The sequence below is a fragment of the Cibotium barometz genome, chromosome 26 (assembly GCF_041138505.1).
Source record: "Cibotium barometz isolate CiBa-2024 chromosome 26, ASM4113850v1, whole genome shotgun sequence".
Lineage (NCBI taxonomy): Eukaryota > Viridiplantae > Streptophyta > Polypodiopsida > Cyatheales > Cibotiaceae > Cibotium > Cibotium barometz.
This window is the reverse complement of record NC_141071.1, coordinates 39804325-39821619: the sequence shown is the minus strand read 5'-3', so window position 1 is coordinate 39821619 and position 17295 is coordinate 39804325. Positions and strand designations below refer to the sequence as shown.

General features: G+C 44.8%; 1 protein-coding gene across 7 annotated transcripts in view; it reads right to left on the bottom strand.

The window, feature by feature from the left end:
- LOC147623959 (MBOAT (membrane bound O-acyl transferase) family protein) overlaps window positions 1-17295 on the bottom strand; it is a 123710-nt gene that overhangs the window by 92677 nt on the left and 13738 nt on the right. For 6 of the 7 annotated variants that reach the window (XR_015269238.1, XR_015269239.1, XM_086820618.1 and 3 more), the window contains exons 3-6: window positions 2353-2534; window positions 2090-2138; window positions 1893-1996; window positions 1379-1443 (exon numbers count right to left, since the gene is read on the bottom strand). Coding sequence is in view for 5 of the 7 variants with exons in the window: in XM_086820618.1 (XP_086676744.1) it covers window positions 1379-1443; window positions 1893-1996; window positions 2090-2138; window positions 2353-2534 (400 nt within the window). In the remaining 2 variants the exon portion in view is untranslated. Of the gene's footprint in view, window positions 1-1378; window positions 1444-1892; window positions 1997-2089; window positions 2139-2352; window positions 2535-3043; window positions 3140-17295 lie in introns of all 7 variants that reach the window. The other variant, XM_086820620.1, reaches the window with a different exon arrangement.

Below are 17295 nucleotides of genomic sequence, written 5' to 3'. Positions count from 1 at the left end.
CATACCAGACCTCATGATCCTCTAGCCCTCGCACATGGGGACTCCTCAAAGAGAGGGTGACCTCCGACCAGAGAGCCAAACGCCCCCATCCTCAGATATACAAATCCTCCACCTGCCAGCTCCAGATCCAGGACATTATTTAACGAAACAAAGAGACACTACCACAGGTAGCGGATGTTGAGGCCCTGTACTCCGCCCATGAGGATGTCACACAATAAGTCTGGACACGAGGTTTTTCTACCTACTCCATTGTATACACAAGGCCTATATAGTACGTTGGCCCTGCTTTTCTTTTGGCCACTTGTTTTTCTTTATCATGTTGTCTTGACATCCACTTTACTCATGGATCATATGTAACATCTTTTTGGTTTCATAGACACTTTGGATATTTTGCACACATTAAAACAATCTTTCTTTCTCTCTCAATCTTAAAACTAGGACCTTTGGTGATTCGAATTCCAAAGTGGCATAATTAGCCCATTGTGAGGTTCAGCATGGTATGAAACGCGTCTCACAAGTTGATCATGGATGAATGATCTTTTACTCTAGATCTCAGGAGGAAGCTTGTAAACAGTTTTCCATGCCCCAATAATTTCACCGACTTGATTTTTCTGCCACCCTCTTTGCTAGTGTTTGTCACGTGCACACTCTTTGGAGGTGTGTCGTGGGCATGCTTCTACCCATTGGTCTGCTCAGAGGTCAAGTACATGGCTAGATTCAGGTGTTTGTAAGGGCTATTAAGCCAGTTCATTGTAATATTGTCGAGACGCCCAATGACCAACCGTGTGGATTGAGCTATTGGGTTATTGTGTGAACACACTTAGTTGGACATTAATATTAGGGTTGGTAAGGTTCATAGGATTCATAGCCAATTTACAACATGGCATGTCTTTCCTAGCAAGTTTCAGCCAATGCACACCATCTGGGTGAGCAAAGGATCCATTTTAAGTTTTCCGGCACACCGCAAAGAATCAACAAATGCCACAGATGAAGGCAGGTTGCCACCAAAAATTGGCTGCCAACAACGTGTTCATGTGTGGCAGGGCATGGAAGCAATACCTCACAAAAAGCTGGCAGGTGAAGAACTGGTTTCAGGCCAGTAGGTCGTTAGTAGAGAGACCAACTGTCAACTGCCCTCTTCCCAAAGTAGTAAAGATGAACGCACTTAACTAGACTTTTTTTCTATTCAACAAACAAAACATCTTCTTTCTCCAAATCAAATCAGGTCTTTGATGAATACTAGAGCTACACTATTACCCATTGTTTTCTCATCACTTTCTTTCACGAGAACCCACTCTTATATTTCAGATGATGGCAAACTCATAGTAAACAAGGCATCTAGCTAAAGTGTTCATCTCAAGTCAAGTAGAGAAAGCACCAAAATTGAAACTAATGTGCCAACGCTGCGCTCCTCTATAACTGTCCAAGTAACCAAATGCACCCCTGGATTCAAAATTTTATTTATCTAATCAGATAATGCTTATTAACAAGTATTTATAAAGGGGAAGAAGCTGGTTAGCTAGAATACAAAAACATTAGCCAAAAATTAGTAGCTGAGAAAGTAAAAAGCGTTTGATAATTTAATTTGCATTTATAAAAGGGAAGAAGCTGTTTAGCTAGAATACAAAAACATTAGCCAAAAAATAGTAGTTTGATAATTTAATTTGCATGACACTAACTATAACGGACAAGGCTTTTTTTGGTGAGTTTAAGTAATCCAGGGTACCAGGATTCAAACCTCGGACCTGCCTCTCATTGAACTCAGTCACATCCACTAGGCTGAGGCCAGCAGGGGTTGCGAGTTTGAAGCTCAGCACCTCTTTATATACATGTTATAACATCAAAAAAGTGGACAAAGTTTTGAACTTGGTAGTAACAGAATATTTTGTTACCCAAAAGATGAAAAGGAGTAGCCTTCATACACCCGGTTGTTGACAAGAAAAACCAAGTTATACAGCCATAGTATAGCTGGAAAGACTGAAGTGCCAGCCAATATCTGCAGAGAAAGTTAAGCAATAGCACATAAATGACACTGATGAAGATATTTCCAACCCACTGCATTACTTAGAGGGGGAAAAAACTAAGTTACCTTAACCATCACATAATTGCCTACCACAATGGCGAGCAAAAAAATAGAGCTGCACATTGTTTAGAACTTTTATGAGAACAGGAAGGACATTCTAGCAAAACAGTTAATATTGCTACTCCATTGCATTGTAAGTAACTATACTTGGCAATTGCATGTCAATGTGTGTGCACGTGCACCTGTCTGTGCGCGTGCGCGTGCGCGTGCGCGTGAGAGAGAGAGAGAAAGAACACACAGCAATCTTTAGAATGTGTTAGAAACCGCACCATGCTCCATGCAGATAAAGAATATAAACGAGTGAGAATACGAGCAACACACGCGACATTCCTTTGCCACGTAATAAAAAATGTCCTCTAACAGCGTTGCCCGTGAGAAGGAAAACAGCCATCACTAGTGTGAGTACTGGCAAGTTCTCACGAAAGTTGCGCCATTGGCTATCAGACACATCCTGCATCAATCCCCATCCAAAACTTTTGATCAAAAATGCTTGAAGGCCCAACAAGGTATTTATTTTTATTTTTTTTTTGGGGTTGGGGGGGGGGGGGGGGGGGGGGGGTGCGTGGGTACAGGAATGTATTTCAAGGAAATAGAGGGTAGTTGAAAATCCCCGAAGTCCATGCTTTTCAAGTCCAAATCACCCACGCATAGAGAAACCAGTCCTACTTATCCTTCCACACAACCATCCATACCAATCTACACCACCTCCACTCCTTACTGCCATCATCACCTAGTCTCTATATTCTTTTTTAAAAATGAAACAATCCCTAGACTCAATGCTCAAGCCCATCACCTCATCAAAACTCTTCACAAGCCGCCCAAGAAAAGTTCCATACATTATTATATACACAATGAAATCTCCTAAAAGTATGATAATGAGTACAAGACAATGGGTCCATGTCAAAAAAGATCTACTAGAGGTAGCTTTAAGCACGTCAAAAGGAAATGAGAAAAAAATACCTGTTCTGAAACAAAAACCGCACATCCTATGAAGCCAACCAGCAGGAAGTATTTGAGATACTATATAGCAATACTCTGGAGATTTTTGGTCAAGGTCTGTAAAACAAAAATTAGCAAGCCCCCCTTACACACCCAATGATCCAGAAAGCTTGCAATGAGGTCCTACTAAACATATCAAAGCAGCCCTTGATTGATCTCCAATATATGATGCCCTACCACCTTGTCTCTATTCTGCATTGAATCCATCACCAAAGCCACCCATAATTTTAAAAATGGAAGAGTTGACGAGAAGAACAAGCTCCCAATCGGATCTTTTTTTCTCATTTCTACAAGAATTTGGTGACTCTATTAGCTAAGTTCTTTAATATGATTGTTTGAAAGTGAAGCTTGATGTTGAAGCTTCTTGTTATCAAAAGTTTATAGATGTTTGTGGAAAGATGGATTTAGAACAGGAGAGTGGTGGAGGTTGAGAGTGATGGAATCAGCTATCCTGTTGAGTTCTCTGAACTTACAAAACCTCAAGCCCCTTCTGTCAGTCCTGCCAAATTCCAATCTTTTATGACAAATCAGGTAGCTTCCCCCAAGGCAAAATCCATACTGATTTTTTTTTCTCTGAAGTGGGGAGATGCTCCCCTGACAAGGGGACCAGTTGTTCCCCGCCCTCCAGATCAATTCTTCCTCAGGAGGAACACATAGCTGACCGTCGTCTCCATGCAGATTCTTCTGAACCCCCTGAATGGCAAAATGAGACTTGCACCAAAGCTGCCACTGTTATGTCTTCTTCTTTGCTAAAGCCACAACTTTCCCCACTTCTCCTTCCGGCTTTAGCAGAGAAGAACCCAATGGCTGCATTCATTAGTACACATGAGCTGCTCTTTAGAGCTCATGCAGGATTCTATTACGCAAGGAGAAATCTGCAAAGGGCTCATCTAGACCTGCTCCACAGACAGATCCATCACATTCAGATACTGATTCTCGAGCTGCAAACTCTCCTTCAGGTAAGCCCCTTTGTCACCCTCCTGAAGACTCTAGATGTTAACGATAATACAACATGGATGTCTAACCACACCATTGTTAGGTTTGTTTATGGCCCTAGGCACCCCCTAGTTGTCATCACTAAGTGGTCTCCCGGTCCCTGAAGCAAACCAGGTGTAGTGGTCTCACATATCCACTTTATGGTCAATGGCTATTTCAGTTTTCTCATGGAGTCACCCCTGATGGCCCTGAAAATAGTTGCTCAAAGCTCATGGACAATTTGGAATCAACCTCTCCAAGCTTTTTTAATTTTCCTTGGTTTCAACTCAGAGAACGACCTTCTAAAGTAGCCATACCAGTTGCTCTATTAAACTGTAACCCCAGTGGGGGCTGTGACAGATTCCACTAAAATAGAGAAAGAAAGAAAAAAAAAAGTTATATTAACGTCTATGGAAGACCCCAAGGGCCTATGAGACCAAAAGTAATACAATGGTATTATGGATATACTGAGCCATGGAAAACTGAAAGAAAAAGTAAAATGAAAACATCTGACAGTACATGTGATCAACAAATGATCCTATGTAGAGTTTTTATGCTGTAATCAGCTAATGATGATACCCGCCTCGGCCAAATGTCAGGCGCCTATGATGGGAGTGTGTCATGTCGCAGAGAACCTAACGAATCTCTCTCTTTGTCGTGGAGGGACCTGATGCTCTAGGCCAGGGACATCTGGCTCGCAAAATGGATAGAGAGAGGGAGAGAGATGGATTTAGGGCATAAATGTTTTTGTACGGTGCACGACGACATATCGTATGGAATACCGTGCGATACGGCATCGTGCGGACTCGCGCTGATTTTTTGAAGAAAAAAAAAGTTCTGAAATTTTTTTTCCAAAAGAAAATTTTCCAAAAAAATGCATTTTTTTAGGAGTAATGGTCTTATTTTTGCTTGTCTATGGCGGTTTGAGCTTCCTCTATACTATAATTCTACCCTCCTTTTTAAAATACTCCATATATCAAAATTGGAAATGCCTAAGTTTATAAGTATCCTTTTAAAACATCATATTTTATCGTACGATAAGCAAAAAAAATTATATCATACTGTATTTTCCCGTACTGTATAGTGTCATAAGAATCATACGGTATCGTACCTGACTGACAACTATGGTTTAGGGAACTTTGCACAGGACACACACACACTAAGCAAGGAACAAGCCCCACCCCCTTTCAAGAATTTACTTAGGAACAATCCACGGGCTCGCAAGCCAGGATCAATACATCAATGAATACAAAAGCAAACAAATATGCCAATGTAGAAACCCAAGTAGAAGTCGATGTCAATGTCGAGGCACGAGATCCTCATGCTGAGCACACCACGGGGAGACCCACAAGATCTCTCACCGGGCTAGTACCAATCCAACGTACCCCAAGCTTACGAACGAGGTACACAAGTGACAAGTGTTGATGATAAAGGCTTATGAAAATCAACTGAAGTTTTGTTGCCCAAACTGGAATAGAAACAGCCCACAAAGAGCTGTACAGCAGAAGTACGGACTGGATCAAGTCCACGAGATGACACGATAGCCAGTACAATTCTGCAAGCGATGGCGTTGTAGGGACAGGCAGCAAGCGTACGGCCCAGTTGTTGACGGCTGCAGTCTAGCCGGCCAGGTTAACATGCGTACGGTGGCGGTTCAAGCAATCGCAACCAAGCAGCGGCCAGGTGGCAGACGATAGCAGCGCTGTTCTAATCAGGCGGCTGGCGGTTCAGGTGGCGTAGCCCAACAGGCGACAGCACTGGCCAAAGAGGCGACGGTTCAAGTGGCGCAGAGAGGCACAGGCTCTGGCGGTGGCAGCCAGAGGGGGGCAGTAGCTCAACCTAGTCGGCGCACACCAATATGGACAGCAGTGATGGTGGTACGACGGTATAGCAACGATGGCGGGCTTCCACGTTTTGGATGATGGCGATGATAAACTCCACACCTTGATAGCTGATGAGAAGGGAGAGATTCATGCTAGTTTTATACCCAAGAGAGTCTTGCTTTTTGCTAGAAAAGCTAGCCATGCTTTTGCTTTGCCTTTTTCACTTTGCTTTCCTGTTTTACTTTTAATAATAAAATATTACTCAAATAAGGGCAACTTTAAACCAAGTTTTTGTGCTTTGCTTTTTTGGCTTTAGGGCCTTGCTTTTTGGCCCTAGAGTTGCTTTTTGAAAGTGGAGCTTTTTATTTTTCTATCCTTCTCAATCTCCTCTTGCCAGTGAAACTCCTAGCCCACAGTCAACTCAGTTTGACTTTTTGCTTTTCTTTGCTTTTTCACGAAAACTAGCGCTTTTCCATGTGCAAACTTTATGGTCCCTACAGGTTGTCCCCATGCCTTCTTCTACCTATCCAATGTCGAGGCAAGGGTTCCATCATGTGAATAGAACTAGGAAGGCCAAATAATTACATTCCCTCCCTCTTATATCGCAATCATCCTCAACTATCTCTGTATGTGCAGTACCAGCAGTCTCTCTTGCATATGCCCTCTCTTGCTCAAGAGGAGTATGAGCAATTCCAACAGATCCCTCGGCATGTGCCCTCCCCTGCTCAAGAGGCTCAACTTGAGTGCTCATGTTATCTCTTCTGTATGCTTAGCCAAAATTCTGTATGCCCAAAAATCCTCCTTTCTCAAGTAGAGAAAGAAACCCGCGCTCTGATACCAATGTCACAAGCGGACACACAGGAAACATAATGATCAATTATATTCCAATATATATACAATGAAGAGGACTAGAGATACAATGCCTCTCTCTTGAATCTGCCTTGTTCACAAGACATCTATGTCTGTACTTCAAATACATATGGACCAACCGCTTCCTCGAAAGCTTGAAGAATCTCTGGATAGTCCTTGAAGTATTCCTCTGGCATCCATTTCGCATCCAATGGCGAATAATTCTTGAATTTCAAGAGGAACTTTTTGACCACTATCTTTCCTCTTTCTCTCACACAATGAAACACAATCTGTTCTCGTTGCAAAATCTCTTCTTGCTCTTCCACCTCTCGTGGATCCTCCAATACGGGCTCCTCGCGGGCGGGGGGGGGGGGGGGGGGGGGGGGGGGGTGCTGGTTGGGTTTGGGAAGGTCTTATATATGGTTTCAATAAAGTCACATAAAGTCATTAAGTTTCTTCCAATGATCTGGAAGGTCCAACCAATAACATACATTGTTGATCTTCTTTGTAATCTGAAAAGGTCCATAATATCTAGGAGCAAGCTTTGGGTCCTTGTGCTCCTTGGCATTAGACTTCCTAAGTCTTGCTTTCTCGAATCTCAACAAGACCCAATTCCCTTCTTCAAATAAGACCTTCCTTCTATACTTATCTGTAGCTTTCTTTTGCTTAGCTTGAGATGTCTCAATAGCCTTTCAAACCTAAGCAAAAGCTGTATCAAAGTCTCGAACAAACTCATCCGCATGGAAAATCCCTTTCTTGGTTCCAAGTACGGGCAACAACAATGGTTTGCCATAAATCATCTCAAAAGGAGCTTTGCATGTACATAAATGAACAGTGTTGTTGTAAGCATACTCAACCAAAGGCAAAAGCTTCTCCCATTGATCCTTTGTTTCGAGAGCATAACACTTTAGCATATCCAAATAAGCTGACGAGAAATTCAATTTACCCATATTGTCGAAAAGAGCTCTCCAAAAGAAACTCGTAGTTTGAGATTATCTATCCCCAACAATGGAATTAGGCAATCCATGGTGCTTGAAAATCTGTTGAATAAACAATCTCACCATATGCTCTGTGCGATAAAGTGGAATGAAGTGGACTTGCTTACTGAATCTGTCAATAATAGTCCATACACCATCATTCCCATTTTTTGACTTTGATAATCCAAAGATAAAATCCATAGCAATACTCTCCCATGGAACATTCGGAATCAACAATGGTTGCAATAATCCTGCAAGCTTTTGTCGATCAAACTTGATCTTCTAACAAACCGAACATTCTCGAACATATAAGACTTTGATGATTTGTCTTGATAACAAACTCGACACCCATTAGATAGTGCTTCCAAATCTTCAATGCATGAATGATAGCCATCAACTCTTTCTGATGCGTGGGTGCAATCTTTCGGCTCCTTGAAGTCTCGACTTTCATAGGCCACAGTATGGGCCTCTTGGTTCAGGACTACTCTAATGCAATCTCGTGAGACATCACATTTAACTACAAAAGGCTTTGACAAATCTAATATAATCAACACAGGTCCTTTGCTAGCATATAATTTCAATGCTTCAAAGGATTCTTTTTCAGCTTTGATCCACCCAAATCCCACGGCTTTCTTTGTCAAATCATGCAATGGACTAGCCACCACCGCAAACCACTTGATGATTTTCCTGTAATAAGAGCATAAGCCAAAGAAACTTCGAACTGCATGCACACTAGTGAAGACTGACCATTCCATATTAGCCTTGAGTTGCTTTTTAAAAAAGCAGCTTTTTGCTTTTTGGTCTTGCTCAATCCCCTCTTGCCAGTGGTGCTCCTGGCTCGTGGTGAACTCAATTTGACTTTTTGCTTTTCTTTGCATTTTGACCTAAGTTGATACTTTTCCATGTACAAACCTTATGGTCCCTATCGCCATGCCTTCTTCCACCGGTCCAGTGTCTAGGCAAGGGCACCATCATGTTAATAGTACTAGGAAGGCCAAATAGTTCCAGATGATGAATACATCCCCACTCTGGACACCAGGCTGATTAGTGGCAGATTGGCAACGCATAGAACATCCACAAATTTTGATGCTATCCAGATTAATATGCAACAAATCATTTGTACCTCACCGTATCATTCGAGCACTACACCGCTTTCTCATAAGCTCGAAGTTTCTCTGGATAGTCCTTGAAGTACTCCTCAGGCATCCATTTCGCATCCAATGGGGAATTATTCTTGAACTTCAAGAGGAACTTTCAGACCACTGTCTTTTCTCTTCTTCTCACAAGATGAAATACAATCTATTCCGGTTGCAAAATCTCTTCTTGCTCTTCCACCTCTTGTGGGTCCTCCAATATGGGCTCCTCTGGGGGTGGTTCCGTATATGGTTTCAATAAACTGACATGAAAGGCATTATGTATCCTCCAATGATCTGAAAGGTCCAACCGATAACATACATTGTCGATCTTCTTTGTAATTTGAAAAGGTCCATAATACCTAGGAGCAAGCTTTGGATCCTTGTGCTTCTTGCCTTTAGACTTCCGAAGTGCTTTCTCGAACTAAACAAGTCCCAATTCCCTTCTTCAAATGAGACCTTCCTTCTATGCTTATCCACAGCTTTCTTTTGCTTGGCTTGAGATGTCTCAATAGCCTTCCAAACCTATGCAAAAGCTGTAGCCAATCCTCGAACAAACTCATCCGCATGGAAGATCTCTTCCTTGGTTCTAAGTACGGGCAACAAAGGTTTGCCATAGGTAATCTCAAAAGCAACTTTGCCTCTACATGAATGAACGGTGTTGTTGTAAGCATATAGTCATACTCAACCAAAGGCAAATACTTCTCCCATTGATCCTTTGCTTCGAGAGCATAACACTTTAGCATATCCAAGATAGTGAGGTTTGCAATCTCACTTTGTCCCTCGGTTTGAGAAAGATAAGCCGAAGAGAAATTCGGCTTTATCCCCATATTGTCAAAAAGAGCTCTCTTAAAGAAACTAGTAGTCCGAGGATCTCTATCTCCCAGAATGAACTTAGGCAATCCATAGTGCTTGAAAATCTGTTGAACTATATGCTCTGTGCGAATGGTCTTCTTTACTAGAATGAACTGGGCTTGCTTACTGAATCTATCAATAATAGTCCATATACCATCATTCTGTTAGAAGTCATCTCCTGTCTATTTGTATACACCAGGGCCTCTGTTGTGGGTGTGCCCGCCCGTATATCATTTTTCCACACTCCCCGTATTTTTTCCCTATTTTTCCCATTTTTTCCTAGTGGCTGGAGGGCTGCCAAGTGATGCCAGGAGCACCCCAATGCTGGCCGACTGGACTTTCTTCAGTCGTGTGCATCTGGGCTGCTGGCCGACTTGTTCTGACCAGTCGTGGGCATCAGGCTACTGGCCGACTGGTATTTTCTCAGTCGTGGGGTATTTTTCTCAGTCGTGGGCACCTTTTGTAGCTGGCCGACTGCTCACATGGAGATGTATATATTGCCCCTCAGCCCCCACCACTTTCTCATTCAGTTTTTCGGGATCTTGTGTATAGAGAAGAGTTTACACACTTATCTCTCTGTGTTTCTTGTGCTGATTATTTTCTGCAGTCTACTTGCTCTTGTCTACCCAAGTTTGGTTGTCATTTCCGCTGCATATTCTGACATGGTATCAGAGCCCTAGGCTCTAGGAGATCTTGGGCGTTTTTCTGAGCAAGAGGGGGAGCAACAGGTTGCTGATTGGTGGACTGTTTCGGGCTGAACGGGAAGAGAAGGTGCAAGAGGAAGGCGGGCTAAGGGGCTGGACAGCCACTTGCATATTTTCATATTTTCAGATTTTTCCCACCCACCCACCCTTTCAGGTTACTCTCCGAGATGGCAGATTTACTCGAGATGGCTGAGAAGCACGTGAAGATTCTGACTCTCCCCACGTTCCCAGTGGATCGTCAGTTGGACGGGTCCAATTACGGCATCTGGAAGGTCGTGATGGAGTCAGTTCTGGAGTCATATGATCTTGCTGATTTTATAATCATAGGGGTGCCACGGCCGGAAGCTGAGGAAGGGGAGCTATTATCGACGAGGAAGGACCGAGAGGCACAGACACACATGTGGGACCGTGTCAATGCCAGGGTCCGGTCGTTTATATTCCTCAATTGCACACCACAGGTGATCAACCATGTGAAGCACATGACGCTGGCGAGAGGCATATAGGAGCACTTGGCTTCTTTGTACAACAGGGTGTCACTCATGAAGCGGATATCCTTGGAAGTGCAGATGCGGGTTATGAACCCTGCAAAGTCTTCGACGATGCGGGAACACATTAACAAGCTGCAGGCCCTTCAGCAGGAAGTCCTTCAAGCTGGGAAAGAGATATCATCCGAAGATATGGCCATCACGTTACTTTCCCACTTGCCTGGTTAGTATTCCGCTTTCTATTCCTCGTTGATCACGAGTGGCAGGCTCAGCACCATTACTTGGGAGGAGCTTGTGCCAATGGTCTTGGACCCTCCTCACGGCGGAGGTTTGGAGGCCTTAACTGGCCAATGGTCGAAAGACCGTAATACCAACAAGGGCAAAGGGAAGGCTTCCCGGAGAAGTCTTCTGAGAAGAAGCCTGACCCAGAACGAGAGAAGCTGAAGGCCGAAAGATCGTGTAATGATTGTGGCGAGAAAGGCCACTACTGGAGGAAGTGCCCTAAGCGGACAGGGAAGAGTGCTGATTCCTAAGCCTCAGCTGCGAAGACTCCGGCATTTGTGCACTTGGAGATGGTGGACTCCGATGCTTCATCATCTTCAAGCGAGGAGGCAGTTGGCTTCACCGCAAAGGATACCCGGGAATGGATTCTCGACAGTGGTGCTTCCAGGCACATGACTCCATCCCGTGACTTCTTCCTGGATCTGAAACGGCAGTCAGGTCGTATCTTTATTGGCGATAACTCCACTATTCCGATTCATGGTGAGGGCCGGATGGAGATTATTCCCGACGGCAAGGGAGGCAAGCATGCTTCCCGTGTTCTTTATGTCCCTGCTCTAGGCTTTCATCTTTTGTCAGTGCATGAGGTATGCAAGACTGGCTTTCGGGTGGAATTTGAGGAGCATTCAGTTGCTCTAAGGGACTGTGAGACAGGAAAAGTTGTTTGGGAAGGCGGTGTGGAGAATGGCATCTACAAGCTCTCTGCACTCTCCTCATTGACAGGCTCTCAGGTCGGAGATTTGTGGCACTTTCGTTTTGGCCACTTAAATGTGGATGCTTTGCGGCGCGCCTTCCGGGACCAGATGGTGGTTGGCTTGCCAGATGTTGGTAGTGAGCAAGGACGCTGCAGTTCTTGCATACGTGGTAAGCAGCACAGGGAATCCTTTCCGAAGCAGGCTTCCAGGCGGGCTTCGAAACCTTTGGAGTTGATTCACGCTGACTTGTGTGGACCACAGCAGCTACCATCCTTGGGAGGATGTCTCTACTTCATGTTGCTTATTGATGATTGTACCAGATTCACGTGGGTCTACTTTCTTTCACAGAAGGACCAGGCTTTTGCTCGGTTCAAGGATTGGCACGTGATGGTGGAGAAAGAGTCTGGATTCCAGGTCAAGACTCTCAGGGCTGACAAAGGAGGTGAATTCTCCTCGACTGTATTTTTCCGGTTTTGTGCAGATCATGGCATCAAGAGGGAATTGGCCAATACCGGATCGCCTTCGGAGAATGGAATTGTTGAACGTAAGAACAGGACTGTGGTGGAGATGGCGAGGACCATGCTGGAGCATCGTGATCTTCGTCGTCCACTTTGGGGTGAGGCTGTGGCAACAGCTGTCCATACCATTAACCGCACTCCGACGACTTCTGTACCCCATATGACTCCATTTGAGGCATATTTTGGGAGGAAACCCGATGTCTCGCACTTCCGTGTCTTTGGGAGGGACGCGTATGTACATATTCCGAAGAAGCAGAGGGGGAAGCTTGACTCCAAGTCCCGCAAGCTGGTGTTTGTGGGATATAACTCTCTTTCCAAGGGATACAGGTTATATGATCCAGAGAGGAACGAGATTGTTGTCAGCCGGGATGTGGTCTTTGACGAGCATGTTCCAGCATCCACTGTCGAGGAGCCGCCACTTCTTGGAGATCCAGAGGAGTCTGATGATGATTCCCAGTTTACTACTCCAGTTGATCCACCTCAGTCATCACAGGAGGTTGAGCCCGCAGCTGGAGTTGAGCCCCCGCGACCACAGGAGGCTCCACGATCTGTTCGAGTACCTAGGTCGTTGTTAGACACCCTTCAGGAGTCAAGTGTCACGGAGCTACCCTCCGAGTGGACCACAGAGGACGGCCCTCGAAGATCACATCGAGTCCGAGATAAAAGCAACACGGCGGAGCTTCTTCAGGTGAACTATGCTCTGATGTCTCGTATCATGCGAGATAAAGAGCCCACTTCCGTAAAGGAAGCCCTTTCACAGGATACTTGGAGGGAAGCCATGCGGGTGGAACTTGACGCCATCGAGAAGAACAACACTTGGGAGTTGGTACCGAGGCCGTCGAAGCGGTCAGTCATTGGTGTCAAATGGGTCTTTAAGACCAAGTACGCGGCTGATGGATCGGTGGACAAACACAAAGCCAGGCTCGTGGCTAAGGGTTATGCTCAGCGGCCAGGCATCGACTACGAGGATACCTTTGCACCGACAGCGCGGATGACCACGATTCGGACCGTTCTTGCCCTTGCTTCTTCTCAGAGGTGGCCCGTGTACCAGATGGATGTAAAATCTGTGTTCCTTAATGGTGACCTGCAGGAGGAGGTGTATGTGGAGCAGCCTCCAGGCTTTATTGTTCCAAGATCGGAAGGGATGGTTTACAGGTTACATAAGGCCTTGTATGGTCTTAAGCAGGCTCCCAGGGCTTGGAATCAGAAGATTGATTCCTTCTTTATTCGGACTGGATTTCAGAGATCGGTTGCAGACCCGAACCTGTATCTCTTTCGGGAACGCGGCATGGTCACACTTATCATCCTTTATGTGGATGATCTCATTCTCACCGGCGGTCATGTGGAGCACATCGGAGTGACGAAGGCTGCCTTGTCAAAGGAGTTTGAGATGACCGACTTAGGCTTACTCCACTTCTTCTTGGGATTGGAGATCTGGCAGACCCAGAGGGGGTTTTTCGTCTCTCAGCAGCGGTATGTTCATGAGTTGCTTGAGGCCTTTGGGATGGAGAACTGCAAGCCTATTACTTCGCCGATGGACCCAAACACAAAGTTAACCGTTACAGATCCTTGTGAGCAAGTTGATGCCTCGCAGTACCGGAAGTTGGTTGGTTCATTGATATGGTTGCTGAACACCAGATTGGACTTGAGCTTCTCCATGGGGCTGTTGAGCTCTTTTATGCAGACGCCATTGAAGACTCATTGGGACGCAGGATTGCGGATCTTGCGGTATCTGCAGAGTACGAAGGATCTGGGACTCTTTTACACAGGAGGGAATGGAGTCAAGCTCCAAGGTTGGAGTGACTCAGATTGGGGAGGAGATCCAGACACGAGGAGATCTACTTAAGGATACACTTTTACCCTCGGCTCAGGAGCAGTTTCTTGGAGCAGCAAGAAGCAGCCAACTATTGCCCTTTCTTCGACAGAGGCAGAGTATCGGGCTGCTTGTGGTGCTGCTTGTGAGGTTGTATGGCTGCGGAGGCTGCTAGGCGAGATCGGGTTTCCACAGAGGGAGCCCACAGTCATCCAGTGTGATAACCAGAGCTGTATAGCTATTGCTCGGAACCCGGTTTTCCATGCCCGGACCAAGCATATAGAGATACAGTATCACTTTGTATGTGAGAAGATCTTGGCGGGTGACATCTTGCTACTTTATTGTTCGACGGAGGACAATGCGGCGGACCTCTTCACGAAGTCTCTACCTCAGGCTACGCTCAGGCGGCACTCCAGCTCCCTGGGGTTGGTTTCACAGCCAGGAGCTGAGAGGGGGTGTTAGAAGTCATCTCCTGTCTATTTGTATACACCAGGGCCTCTGTTGTGGGTGTGCCCGCCCGTATATCATTTTTCCACACTCCCCGTATTTTTTCCCTATTTTTCCCATTTTTTCCTAGTGGCTGGAGGGCTGCCAAGTGATGCCAGGAGCACCCCAACGCTGGCCGACTGGACTTTCTTCAGTCGTGTGCATCTGGGCTGCTGGCCGACTTGTTCTGACCAGTCGTGGGCATCAGGCTATCCTTCTTCTCTTAAGGCTCGGTTCTCGATTGGGATCTGTCTTTAAACTTCTTCTTTTGAAATAAATCCTGGTTATCATTTTTTCTCTTGCCCTCCATCCAAGGCATGTACAAAGCCTCGGCTTGCAAAGCTTTGTCTTGGGCTTCCTCCAACAATTTCGGACCAACCATATACACTACTTGCATGAGCTTAGGTTGAAGTCCATTTAAACTGCAAGCTACCCCTCCGGGATAGAACAAACCAAGATCCAGGGTACCCTTAAGATATCGAAAAATGCGTTTGACTGCTTGCCAATGCTTTGTGCCTGGGCTGTGCATGAATTTGCTCAACAAAGACACTCCAAAAGATATGTCTGGCCTCGTGTTACACAAGTAAATAAGGCATCCCACTGCCTGGCTGTAAATGCCGGCCTCAAAAGGCTCTCCAATATCATGCATAGCAAGCCGTACACCTGGTTCTACCTGAGTAGAAATGGGCTTACATTCATCCATGTGAAACCTTTTTAGCAAACTTTTTATGTACTTAGTTTGCTGCATAACAATGCCATCATGTGTATGCATAAACTGTATGCCGAGGTATGCCGAGATAGTAGTGTAAAGGCCCCAAATCTGACATATCAAATTCAGCTTTTAAATCAGATTTGAAATCTGAAATTTGTGCTTTGCTAGTACCTGTAATGAGCATGTCATCTACATACAAGATGACTATGAGAATATCGGTATCGGTTTTCTTCACATACAATGTGCTTTCAGCTGGACTATTCTCATAACCTTGGCTGGTTAGATGAGCATGTATCTTATCATACCAAGCTCTTGGAGCTTGCTTTAACCCATACAATGCTTTGTGCAACCTGCATACTTTATGTTCCTCACCAGGAACTACAAAACCAATGGGCTGATTTACATATACTTCCTCTTGTAAATCCCCATTTAAGAATGCAATTTTGATATCCAATTGATGCACTTTCCATCCTTTATGGGCAGCCAATGCAATCACTGATCTTATTGTGGTCATTCTCGAAGTAGGAGCAAAAGTCTCTTCATAATCTATTCCCTTTTTCTGGGAGTAGCCTTTTGCCACAAGTCTTGCTTTGTACCTGTCAATAGTACCATCAGACTTTCTTTTGACTTTGTACACCCACTTTGTTCCAATTACATGCTTGCCTTTAGGCAATTCCACAAGATCCCATGTATCGTTCTTCATGATAGAAGAAATTTCAGCTTGCATAGCTTGCAACCAATGCTCATTCTCATGTGCTTCTTCATAAGAAGAAGGCTCTTCTAAATCAAAGAGACCACCCATTGCGAATGCAGACTCCCCACGATGTACATTCAAACCTTGGCTAGAACTAGCCCTTGTTCTACCTGTGAGTGGAGCTGCAAGTTTGCTTTCTTGCAAAGTTTTCAACAACCATCTTGGCACTGACTTGGCTGTGTCTTGGCTGTTTGCTCTTCCCTGACAAGATCTTCCACTTCTTCCATAGAAGGGGGCTCAATGGCTGGCTGGTCCACATGTTCTACATGTGGATTTTCTTGTGTAGGGGCTGGCTGATCTGAATCCCCCCTAATTGCAATGGGTAAAAGTCCATCAAACATGTCCTGTAAGCCTGTATCATTGCTTCTATACAAGCTGTACATGGGCTGTTCTGAATTTTCAGCAAATACCACATCTCTACTGACAAAAATCCTTCGTGCAGTTGGATTATAAAGACGGTATCCTTTGCTTTCATTGCTGTAGCCCACAAAATGCATTTAATTCCTTTGTCATCAAGCTTTGTTCGGAGTTGTTCTGGCACATGTGCATATGCCAAACACCCAATGTACGCATATAATCCACTGTTGGCTTTCGGCTATACCAAGCCTCAAATGGTGTTATGGTTTTCAAAGCTTTTGTTGGACACTTGTTGAACACGTGAGCTGCACACATTATAGCTTCCATCCAAAATTTGTGAGGCAACTTTTGTGCTTTCACCATGTATCTTGCCATCTCCATGAGAGATCTATTTTTCCTTTCAGCTACACCATTCTGTTGCGGTGTATAAGGCACAGTACATTGGTGTTTGATGCCCTTTTGAAGCATATAATCTTTGAATGCATTTGACATGTATTCTCCACCTCTATCTGAGCGAAGTGTTTGGACTTTACATGCACACATATTTTCAGCCATTGCTACAAAGTGTCGAAAGCATGTAAACACATCTGCTTTCGCTTTCAAAGGGTAAGCCCAAGCAAACCTGGAGTAGTCATCAATGAATGTGACGAAGTAAAGATGCCCCCCTATGGATGGTGTCCGCATTGGACCACATACATCACTATGTATGAGCTATAATTTACTTTCGGCTCTAACAGCTCCATCTTTGGGGAATGGTTTTCGTTGCATCTTTCCCAAAATACACCCCACATACATGTC